Source organism: Mustela erminea, chromosome 2 (assembly GCF_009829155.1).
Source record: "Mustela erminea isolate mMusErm1 chromosome 2, mMusErm1.Pri, whole genome shotgun sequence".
Classification (NCBI taxonomy): Eukaryota; Metazoa; Chordata; class Mammalia; order Carnivora; family Mustelidae; genus Mustela; species Mustela erminea.
Genome location: NC_045615.1, coordinates 17,958,699 through 17,971,088, shown reverse-complemented (window position 1 = coordinate 17,971,088; position 12,390 = coordinate 17,958,699). Strand labels below are relative to the sequence as shown.

At 45.2% G+C, this 12,390-nt stretch overlaps 1 protein-coding gene across 3 annotated transcripts in view; it reads left to right on the top strand.

Moving 5' to 3' along the window:
- Positions 1-475: 475 nt before the first annotated feature.
- Positions 476-12,390, top strand: part of FREM3 (FRAS1 related extracellular matrix 3) — a 109,772-nt gene continuing 97,857 nt past the window's right edge. For 2 of the 3 annotated variants that reach the window (XM_032332391.1, XM_032332390.1), the window contains exons 1-2: positions 476-6,486; positions 7,855-7,944. In XM_032332391.1, coding sequence (XP_032188282.1) covers positions 1,305-6,486; positions 7,855-7,944 — 5,272 coding nt within the window. In that variant the 5' untranslated portion in view covers positions 476-1,304. Of the gene's footprint in view, positions 6,487-7,854; positions 7,945-8,203; positions 8,283-12,390 lie in introns of those variants that run through there. The other variant, XM_032332392.1, reaches the window with a different exon arrangement.

The window sequence follows — 12,390 nt, the reverse complement described above, 5'->3', positions numbered from 1 at the left end:
GGATTGAGCTCCATCCCCTCCAGGCTCAGCTCAGGGAATCTGCTGCTCCCCCCACCCCCATCATATGCCCCTCCCTGCATTTGTGCACTCTCTTTCTCTCTCTCTTTTTTTTCTTCATTCAAATAAATAAATAAAATCTTAAAAAAAAAAAAAAAAGATATGAGACTAAGTAGCTAACATTACACCCACCCAGGGGAGGCATCTTTAACTAAAAGCCACAAAGAGCAAGCCTAATTCCATTCCAAGTGTTAAATAGATTAATTCACAGAAATTGATCCAAGTACCTGGGTTATTTTCTCTGCTATTGTTTCTCTTGACATTCTAGCCTCTGGCTACTATATATTTTTCTACAAAGGAAGTATTTAGGATACAGCATATCTAATAAACTCAGAAGGAGTCACTGTTGATCAGATAAGGAAACCACATTCTAAAAAAAAAAAAAAAAAAAAATGGAAGGAAGCCAATCTGCACACTGGGTTGTGTGGTATGTGAGACCCACTGATTAAAAACAGATTTTAAAAGCCGTTCAAGTTCTCCAGCCTGGATGGTAATCTTTTTCCTCCAGAACTGAGTGAAGAAAAATGCCAGGGTTATTTTGGAAGCACAGAATTACAAGATCTAGGAATAAGCTACTTCATCAGACGGGCAGCTAGAAAATCCTATTTGCAAAATAGCTCCCACCAGCTTCTTTTATGTCCGAAGTGAGACTCAATTTTGGCTAGAAAATGCACGCCTGTCAGCGGTAAGGAAGAGGAATGGTGGCTCTCCCCGCTATCAGAAACACCGTTGCCTGGATGAATGGACCGCGGGAGCGCAGTGTCTTCCACGCACAGAACTGACCCGGGTACAGTCGCTGTCTGTCTCCCAGTCCTAAAGAACAATCTCTTCGAGACACCCGGGGAGAATATCCCAAGCAGATGGTTTGAAGCAGGCAGCCGCGGCTGCACAGTGGCCGACTACCCCTCCCGGCACGAAGGTCAGTAAGGTAGCGAGGTTAAAGGCACAAAGCAGCAGAGGGGCGAACTCCGGCACCCTCGCGAGGTCTGCGGGCGTTGGGGCATATCTAGGCGGTCCCCGGAGCCAGCCGAGGAGAGGCTTGGGACGCGGGCAGGGCAGAAGGTGAGCATAGCCCTCTCTCCCCGCTGCTTTTACCTGCCACAGCTGGAGCATGGCCACTGGCTCCTGCTGAGTCCGCGCCCCGGCTCCGGACCGGACAGCAGCCTCCTCCTCCCCAGCCTGCACCTGCAGTTGAGCCGGCCCTCTCTGGACAGCGTACTCTCCAGGTATCCCAGCGTCAAGGTCCCATGGCTGGGACTTCTCCGCGCCCCGCTGGGACGCCCCGGCAGCTTCTCTCGGCTCTCGCCTGCGTGCTCCTGAGCTGCCCGGTGCTACAGGGACAATCACCCTCGCCTGGGACTGAACCCCACCCTGCGCTCTACCTGCCCACCTGGGATGCACTGGCCTGCAATAACCCCGACAGCCCCAGCGTCCTGATCGCTAACCCCGGACTCCGGGTTCCCGCGGGCCGCTCGCTTTGGCTCGATCCGCTCCGGGACCTGGTGATTCGAGTGCAGCCCGGGCACCAGTGCGAGGTGACGGTGCTGGACACCCTGCCGCTGAGCCACGGTGCGCTCTCCCCTGGCCGCTTCCCCTGCACCTTCGGGCCCCGCCAGGTCCAGTACACTCACTTCGGCTCCCGAAGCCCGGGACGCGCTCGGGTGCGGCTGCAGCTGCGCTATGACGCCCCGACTTACACGCTGGTACGGCCCTTCACGCTGAATGTGGACCTGGTCTTCTCCCAGCCGGAGCTGGTGACCCGCAACAGGCCTTTGTCGGTGGAGAGGCTGCGGGGCTGGAGCCAAGCCATCGACCGGAGAGTGCTGGAATTTGCCTCCCTGGGGAACGGAGCCTCTACCACCAGCAGGTGCTGGCTCACCCTTCTTCCTCCCCAGGGCGGTCCGCTGCCCAAATATGGACGTTTGGTGGACGCCATGGGGACTCCTCTCCCCAGAGGCAAGAGGGTAGACTGTGAGGCTTTTGTCAGAGCTGGGGTGCGGTATCAGCATACTGCCACTATCCTGTCGCCCAATCGGGACTATGTGCCCCTAATGGCGGAGCTGCTAGGGCCAGAGGACGGAGGCGCTGGGTCAGAGGAGGTGCTGTCCCGCGAGCACTTCCAGCTGCTGGTGAGCATCCATGAGGGAGTAGAGAACACTGCACCTAGGCCCAGCTTTGCGGCCCTGATGATGATGGAGGTCAGTCAGTTCTTACTAACAGCCCTAACCCCTGACGCATTGGCTGCAGATGACGAGGAGTCTGACCCTGATGACCTGGTCTTCAACATTCGCCTTGCCCGCACAACCACGCCAGGGCACCAGGGGTACCTAGTCAGCACTGATGACCCCCTGGGTCTTCCAGTCTCTTTCTTCACCCAGCGTGAGCTACGAAACCTGAAAATTGCCTACCAGCCCCCAACAGAGAAACTGGATTCAGAGCACCTCTTCCAGCTGGAGCTGGAGGTGGTGGACGGAGATGGCGCCACCTCAGACCCCTTTGCCTTCACGGTGATAATGAAACCCATAAACACCCTGGCCCCAGTGGCTAGATGTAACCAGGGACTGCTTCTATTTGAAGGTCAGTTAAAGCCTCTGTCCAGCACCCACAGCCTTCAGATTGGGGATCATGATAACCTAAAAGAGGTGATAGTAACTGCAGTAAGGGGCTTGAGGCACGGGCAGCTGGTGGTGCTTGGGGCACCAGCTGGGTGTAAGCATTTCACACCAGAAGACCTGGCAGCAGGGCGAGTGGTGTACCAGCATGACGGCAGCAACACCTACAGTGATAATATCATTTTTCGGATGGAGGATGGGTGCCACCAGGTGGAATTCCTCTTCCCTGTCACCATCATACCTGTTGATGATGAACCACCAAAGGTCAAGGCCAACAACGGGCTCTCAATTACAGAAGGACAGGTGGTCCAGATTTCCCCCTTTGTCCTGAGTGCTACTGATCCTGACTCTGATGACTCAACCATCCACTTCGTGCTGGAAGACCAGCCTCTAGAAGAAAAAAAGGAAGAAAGAGGGTGGGATCTGGCCCCTGGTTCCTCTTACTCAACTCAGCACCTGGGGGAGATGTTCCTGCGGCAGGCTAAACCACCTCTGTCCCCTGAAGATGAAGATTGGTATTATGTGGAAAAAGAAGGACTTTATGAGAAGGTGGTGACTGAGTGGCTTCAGCAAGACATCATGGAAGGGAAACTCTTCTACCGCCATCTTGGACCCCATAGCCCTCAACCTGTAATGGCTCAGCTGACTTTCCATGTACAAGATGACCATGACCCACCCAACCTATCCAACCAGCACTTCTTCACCATCAAGGTCCAACCAGTGGATCTGCAGAGTCCAGAACTATTTCCAGGAACTACCCTAGAAATGACTGTGCACCAGTACCAACTCACTTACTTCCAGAAGAAATTTCTCCAATATATTGACCAGGACTCAGATGACCAGAATCTGTGGTACACCTTACTGACACCCCCAACTGACACAGATGACAACCACCAAGTCCAGGCTGGAGAAATTGTGCTCACTGATTCACCAGATATGCCCATCATGAACTTCACCCAGGCCCAGGTAAATCTCCATAAAGTTGCCTACCAGCCACCACAGAAGAAGCTGGGTGTCATACCACGGGTTTTACAGTTCACCTACCAAGTGGAGGATGCTGCAGGCAACAGTGTACCTGGAACATTCACATTATTCCTGAAACCTATAGACAACCAGCCTCCAGAAGTCACCAACAGAGGCTTTACTCTCTTAGAGGGAGGAAATTTTATCCTCAGCAGTAATGAACTGGATGTCATAGACCCTGACACTGATGTTGACCAGATTGTCTTCATATTAGTCTGGGGTCCCCAACATGGACACCTGCACTACTTAAATAGACATATGGTTCCAGGGGAACTTTTCATGCAAGCTGATATTATTAATGGGAAGGTCTCTTACCAGCACAGCAGAGACCAGTCTACCAACGACAACTTTCATCTGGAGGTAAGTGACAGGGTGCACCACGTACCCATCACCGTCCAGATTTCTGTGCATCCTGCTGCAGCTTATAAAAATCCCAGGATCTCTATTACAGGTAGTCCATTATTAGATGTTTCCATAGATGTACTAGAGAGAAGAGCCACTAGGATCACCATAGGCATGATACGTGGCATAAAGAAGGGTACAGGTGACTTGATGCTATCTTTCATTATGGAGGATAGTCCCAAATTGGGTACTCTTCTAGTGAATGGTTTACCTACAGGACGATTCACCCAAGAGGACCTCATCAGTGGGGCAGTAGTCTATGTCCACACTGGGGGTGAAGTTGGCTTCCAGAAACAACATGATACCTTTAGCCTCACCCTTTCCAAGGATTCTTATCAATGGGTGGTGGGAGACAGCATAGTGGAGAGAGTGCGGGTGCAAGTGGTTGTGCTGCCTGTGGATAATGTGGCACCCACAGTCTTGGTGGGGGAGTCTTATATTGTTGATGAAGGCGGTAAGAGTCCCTTGACCTTACGACATCTCAATATTGAAGATGTGGATACACCCCAAGATGAAATCCTATGCACAGTGACTGGTCAGCCAGCCTCTGGCTACCTGGAAAACATTGCACCAGCTCCTGGCTCAAAAGAATCACGGGCTGGTAGCCCCATCAGTGCTTTCTCTATCAAAGATGTCCAAGCGAGGCATATCAGTTATGTACAGAGTATTCACAAGGGGATAGAGCCACAAAAAGATCAATTCACCTTTCATTGTTCCGATGGCATCAACTTTTCCCCAAATGTCTTCTTCCCTATAATCATCTTACCCACCAATGACGAGCAGCCTGAACTCTTCGCCGGTGAGTTTGTGGTATTAGAGGGGATGAGCCTGGTCATAGACACCCCACTGCTCAATGGAGCAGATGCTGACTTGCCACCAAATGAGCTTCACTTTCAGCTCACAGCCCTCCCTCAGCATGGCCGAATTGTCCAGCAGCTGGCCACAGGCAGCCAGCCCATCCACAGCTTCACCTTACAGGAAATCCAGGAGGCCTCTACTATTGTGTACGAGCATGATGACTCTGAGACCACAGAGGATAGTTTTGAGGTCTGGCTGAGTGATGGCAAGCATACCACCCACAGGAAGATTCCCATTATGGTGATCCTGGTGGATGATGAAACCCCTCGACTGACCACCAATGCTGGACTGGAAGTAGAGACTGGACACACTGAGGTCATCACAAATTGGGTCCTTAAGGCCACAGATTTGGACTCCAGTAAAAAGAGCCTCAGTTTTGTCCTCCGTTCAGGGCCTCAACAAGGGCTTCTACAGCGGCTGAGAAAACCCAGAGGGGAGGTGAGAAATAACCTCACCCTAGGAATGAACTTTACCCAGGATGAGATTGACAGAAGCCTCATCTGTTACACCCACACAGGCCTAGATGGAGTTCTTGACATTATCAAGTTCGATGTGACTGATGGGATTAACCCTTTGATAGGCTGCTACTTCCACATCACCATTGGGAGCTTAGACAGGGTCTTCCCTGAGGTGGTTAGCAAAGGGCTGACCCTGACAGAAGGTGGCAGAGTGACCCTTACCACCAATCTGCTTAGCCCCAGTGACCTCAACAGCTCCAATGAACAGCTTCACTTCAGAATCACACAGGCTCCTAGCCTTGGGCACCTGGAGAGCTCCGACCACCCTGGGAAGCCCATTGCCTCTTTCACTCAGCTTCAGTTGGCTAGCAACAAAATATTCTATGCCCACACTTCAAATGATGAGATAAAGACCGACAGCTTTGAGGTTCAAGTGACTGATGGACTCAGCCACGTGTTCCGAACCTTCAGGATCTTCATCACAGATGCGGATGATAAGAAACCTATCCTAACCATCCATAAACTAGTACTGCACAAAGGGGAAGGCAAACACTTAACTCCCTTTGAGTTGACAGTGGAAGACAAGGATACTCCCGATGATCTTCTCCTCTTCACTGTCACCCAGCTCCCCATCCATGGTAGGATTTTGTATAATGGCAGTCATCCTGTGACCACCTTCACCAAGCGGGACCTGAATGAGAACCTGATTAGCTACTGGCACGATGGGAGCAAGACAACTGAAGACAGTTTCTCCTTCACTGTGACAGATGGCACTCATGCTGATTTCTACGTCTTCCCAGACACTGTCCTAGAGACACACAAACCTCAGGTAATGAGGATCCACATAAACCCTCTAGACAACAGACTCTCCCAGATTGCCATTGACAGAGGCGTGTCACCCTTGAAGCGCCTTCACACTGGACACGTGAGCTTCCTGATTACCAACAGATCTTTGAGGGCAGAGGATCAAGACAGCTTCCAGGGGTTTCTGAAGTATAGAGTGACCAGAGGACCAGAACATGGCTTCATTATCAACACTGGCCTTGGAAACCAGAGCACGCGAGTGTTTGTGCAAGGTTAGTAACAATGTCCCTGATGCCTCCGTCCCTCTCCTTGAGCAGATCGGATCTCCCAATTCTGTATAAAATTTTCCCAACCTCAGCCCACTGACAGAAAGATTTTGATTCTAATGAAATACGGTGGAATATGAGATTATTCTGGTAGTAAAAGAGGGCAACTAGTCCTTTTCCAGCCATCTCATCAGGATGCCCATTTAACTCTCGGACATCTAGTAAAGCTGGTAGTTATGCCCTAAAATTGCAGAATGCAGGTGGACAGTTTCTGCTTCTGAAATCCCCCTGTAAGATAAGATTACATTAATTTTGGTAATATCAGTTTAATTGCAAATTTTAAGTCATGACAAACCTAGGAATTGTCTCCCTGGTTTATCAGTAAGTTTAGATTTCTGAAGATGATATTTTTTGTATTTAGGTTTGGGAGATAAATATTACACTGCACATTTTATTGTAGTATTCAAATGTAACTTATGTATCTAAAAAAAAAAAAAGCATAAAACTAAATTTTCCTAACTGGGTGGTGAGATATGTTTTAAAGAACTTTTTAAAAATATATTTGTCATCACTACATGGTGAATTTGAAGCAGGCTCCTCTGTTTTCCCAAGTAATGTGACACCTGCTGTCTTTGGCATCTCTTTACATTGTTTAAAACTATTTCATGTAGCTTTATGTATGAGATGTGAAAAGATACATGGAATGCAATCTTAGATTAAAACTTATAAAGGGTTAAAAAATAGTCCAGTTACATTTTCAGAATTGCTTCTAAAGCCAATGAAATCATGTGGTTTTATAAGAATTATCTTTATAAATAAATACCTCCAAAATGCATACTGTCTTTAATATACTAATAGTTATCCATACCCAGAAAAACACAATTACAAACCAAGTGACAAATCTTAAAAATCCAAGAGAATAGGTAATAACAAAATCGTGATTTTATTCCCATTTTCTTTTTTCTTAGAATACTGCAGTTATTCTTGCTTAAATTCATTTGACTAATAGTTAATGAATAACCACTGTCATTCCAAGCTCCAGGCTTATACAGAACCAGTTGGGCTCAGCTTTCCATAGAGGGCCAGGGTGTTGTAAAACATGGATCACTGGAATGTCTTTCTTGTTGGGGATTATCCTACAGATCATACACATAGCACAGTAACAAAAGTTTAATCTAACGTTCTATTTTTGTCGTAACTTTAAGAAAAAATTTAATTCATTTTCACTTAATCATTTTTTAAAAGTTAGATTTGTATGCATTTAATCATTTTTAAATTTCCTTATTGTCATATTTTCATGCCTTAAACCACTGAAGTTCTTATACTCGTTTTCTATTGTGCCAATATGATGAGTGATACTTGCTCTTTTATTAGCTGACATTGATGAAAGGAAGATCTGCTATGTCTTGAATGAAGGCAGCAGAGCAACAAAGGATATCTTCTACTTCTCTGTTGAAGACAATGGTAAGTCAGTGTTGAAACCTTAAAAGGGAGTCTTGGTTACTTAAAATCAATATGAAACTAGAAAATAATTAAATTATTTACATAGTAATTGCAGTCGGTATATGTCCTAATACAAACACGAATTCTTTTTGCTCTATTTGCAATCCTATGTCAAATGATTCTTGACATATCATTATTTTGGAAGGGAAAGCAATGAGGAATTTCAATAATAAGATATGAAGTATTTTTCCTGACCTAGATTATGTGTGATGTCCTATAGGCAAGTCAATCTGTTCTGGTGGTTCTGAGAATCTGACTGGTGGCTTCTGTCATTCTGGAACAAATTAGAAAGTCCAACTTTAGATTTTGTGAGGATTTTCATCTCCAGCGCTGATTCTTAACGGCTCCTTGATCTCCAAATTGTAATATTCCTGGATGGAGTAAAAATTATGTTGACCACCATCGAGGAACACTTGCTTTAAAAATTGCCTTTGTAAGCTGCCCTCTGTCCTCAAAGTAGCATAATGGGAAGCAACAAGCTAGCAGAAGGTGCTTGACTCAGCCAGAAATGGGCTGATTATGTCGTTAAAGAAAAATTATTTTGCAGTGTGACAGAATAATTACAAAAATTATGTCCGTGTGCTGTTTGCTGCTCAATAACCCTTTCAGTATAAATCATTACTCATTTCTAGTGAGTAACACGCATTTTCTTTCATAATCATATGCTATCATTCAGGACTGTTTGGGAAAATAGTCCTACCTGAAGGCTGCACAGTATATTGTGTCTGAATCCCAGCATACCCTGTGTGACTTTGAAAGAAGTAAACTGGGCCTCTCAGTGACTCATTTCACTCATGTGTAAAATGGTGGTCTTCATACCACTTCCAAAAGGCTGCCAAGAAGATTAGTGAGATAATATATGTAAAGCGTTGGGCACAAAGTAGACGCTTATTAGTAATAAGTCACCTTCTCCACTCTGATGAGACTATGGTGGAAACCACTGACCCCTTCTCTCCATCTTCTCACTTAAAGTTTAAAATCTGATCTTTCCTTCATCCTCCAACTTCCTAAGAACCAAGATGAATTCAAGCCTTCTAAATGGACTCACTAATGTAAAGCATATGTGAGACTCAAATAGTTTATAATGACTATTTTTCTTTCTGTTTTCTAGAAGGATGATATTCTAAAAAGATGGGTATCTGACTTGCATGTTATACTTTCTGGATGACATCAGAAACAAGAGTCAGTCTGTGATGATAAATGTGAATTTTATATTGTGACCATTCTTGAGTGCTTTCTATGGGCCGGGCAATGCTTATATACATTATGCCTTTGATCCTCACTGTAAAATAAGAGGTAAACATTACGATGCCTATTTTTAAATGAGGGCACCAAAGTTAACTAACTGGATGGAAGTCATCCAAGTAACAAGCAGGCGAACTGGAATCAAACCCAGGTAGTGCAGATTCCAAAGCCAGGGTTCCTAACCACCATTGCTCCACCACCTCTGTTCATGAGGCCAAAAGTATGGACAGAAGTCAGGGAATAAAGCAAAGACAGCACTTCCTCACCTCACAAAGAAGCTTCTATTAAATTAAAGTGATAATAATAACCAAACATAGATTCCAAAATATTTGAGGACATCTTTGCTCAAAGTGTGGATGGTAAAACACATATGTATGTCCATATGCTGATTCAATATTTATGCATTTACTTGTTCCCTGGATTTTGTTCTTGTTTTCTGAGAGTCAAGCACAGAGCTAAGACTCGTATATGCCCATTTTTTGGAGCTTTCTTGGAATAGCTTAAAACTGCTAAAGAACTTGCTTAAACATTTTCGTGTCAGGTATTTTCAAATTTTATAAATTTTTTTTCTCTACAAGAGCTGATTTGATATTTGCTTTTAAAATATCCCAGTTTGGTGGCTGCATAGTATATGAGGAAGTGGTGATGCAACATGGGGGCTTAAGTGGGTAGGAGAAGAATCAATGAAACAAGATGGGATTGGGAGGGAGACAAACCATAAGTGACTCTTAATCTCACAAAACAAACTGAGGGTTGCTGGGGGGAGGGGGTTTGGGAGAAGGGGGTGGGATTATGGACATTGGGGAGGGTATGTGCTTTGGTGAGTGCTGTGAAGTGTGTAAACCTGGTGATTCACAGACCTGTACCCCTGGGGATAAAAATATATGTTTATAAAAAATAAAAAATTAAAAAAAAAAAATCCCAGTTTGGGGGTGGGGAGTACCTGGATTGGCTCAGTCTGTGAAGCATCTGCCTTCAGCTCAGGTCGTGATCCCAAGGTCAGGGATAGATCCCCACATCGGGCTCCCAGCTCAGTGGAAACCATACTTATCCCTCACCCTCCCCCTCTGCCTGCTGCTCTCTCTGCTGTGCTTTCTCTCTCTCTGGGTCAAATAAATAAATAAAATCTTAAAATATATGTAAAATAATAATAATAAAATAAAATATCCCAATTTTAAAAATATTTCCCAAACGGCATAAGATTTACAATTTATTAATTTTTTTTTATCTTGACAACATATAGCACTAGCAGAAGGTACTGCTTCCAGTTATTTAAGCTTTTGGAACTGGGCACACTTCCAGGGCTACATTTTTTACCAATGGGTTGGTGTTGGTGGTTGTACCAACTTTGAAGGCATTAAAAGAAGCCTGTGCCCTACCTCTAGGACTGGGCATTAGGCACATCCATAGGTGAGCTCAAGGGTCTTAAAGGTGGAACTATTGGCAATATGACTCTAAAGATGCAATGTATTAGAACCCCAAGCTGGACATCAGGAGGCTTCCAGTGCATGGGCTCTGAAATCAGGCTGTCTGCACTCAAACCCCAGCACCACACTTCAGTGGTTGTATATCTTTGAGAAACGGTGCTTTAGTTTGCTCATCTGTGACTCGGAGATGATTATAGTGTGTATCTCATAGAATTATTATGAGAATTTCATTGGTTTCCCATTGCCACTCCAAAGAATTACCACAAATTTAGTGGCTTAAAACAACACAGACTTATAAGTCTGTTGTTCAGAAGTCCAGAGTGGTTCTTACTGGGCTAAAATCCAGGTTTGGGCAAGGCTGCCTTCCTTTCTGAGGACTCTAGGGGAGAACCCATGTCCTTGCCCTTTCTAGCTTCTAGAAACTGTTCCATTTCTCCATGATCAAAGCCAGAAGTGTCCAGTCTTCCTCGTTAGCTTCACTCTGGCCCCAACTCTCCTGCCTCCCTCTTTCCCTACGAGAATCCCTGTGATTCCATCGGGCTCACCTGAATAATCCAGGATACTGTCCTCCCCACCCCCACCCAAAATCGTTAATCACACCTGCAGAGTCCCTTCGGCCACGTGATACATGCACACGCTCTGGGAATTAAGATGTGGACATCTTTAGAGACCCATCGTCGTAAGCACCTCGAGTCCTAAAGAAGGAACATGCATGAGACCCTGAAGAGTGCCTGGACGAAGCCAACAACACGATGGGTGTTACTATCTTTAGAATTAATAGCTGAGATACCAAGTGTTATATTTCTCTTGTGTCAGGTAAAAAGAAATTTAACAATTTATTCCTGAAAATCTATGGTTAGATCAGTTGATTATATAAAAAGTTCAACTTCTTTTAAGATTTATTTATTTATTTATTTATTTATTTATTTGGGGGGGGGGGGGAGCGCAAGTAGTGGGAGCAGCAGAGGGAGGGAGAAGCAGGCGCCTCGCTGAGCAAGGAGACCAACACGGGGCTCAATTCCTGGATCCTGGGATCATGACCTGAGAAGAAGGCAGATGCTTAACTGACTGACTCACCCAGGGACCCCCCAAAATTCAACTTTTAAACTATTATGGTGAATTATCTTATTGGGGTATTGCCTGGAACTCTTGGTTTCTTATCTTTTTCTCTGCCCACTTATAAACGGATTTCATAGTTATTAGAAGCCCACTAAGAAAAAAAAAAAAAAGTCCGCTAAGGAGATAAAGAGGAGGAAGTAACTCAGATCGACTGTTCTAGGCTTTGTCACTGCACCCTGAGCCACCACACACAGAAATACCTTACCTATCCACATCCTGTTTCCTATAGCAATTGTGCCTTTTTCTTTTTGCTCTGCTATAGTTAAATGAAGTAATGTATGCCAAAAATATAATAAGACACCCAGCATCTACCAATTCCCCGATAAATATGAGTTTTCTTTCCTTCTTTCCTGTAGGATAGTTATACATATACCTATATTCATGTACGCAGCTGGACTGGGAATCCAAATGTAAAGTTTTTACAATGCACCTAGTTTGTATGTTCTATCTGTTGCTGCATCATCAGTTTTGAGTAACTCAGACTAAGGCCATTGCTGTGTAAGATCTCAGTCTTTTTTATAACATTGGTGGTAAATTTCCTTTTGCTCAAGGTTATCATGAAAGCCACGGGTAAAATAGGGAATGCATTTTAGACTTCTAAAGTTCTGGACCAGGC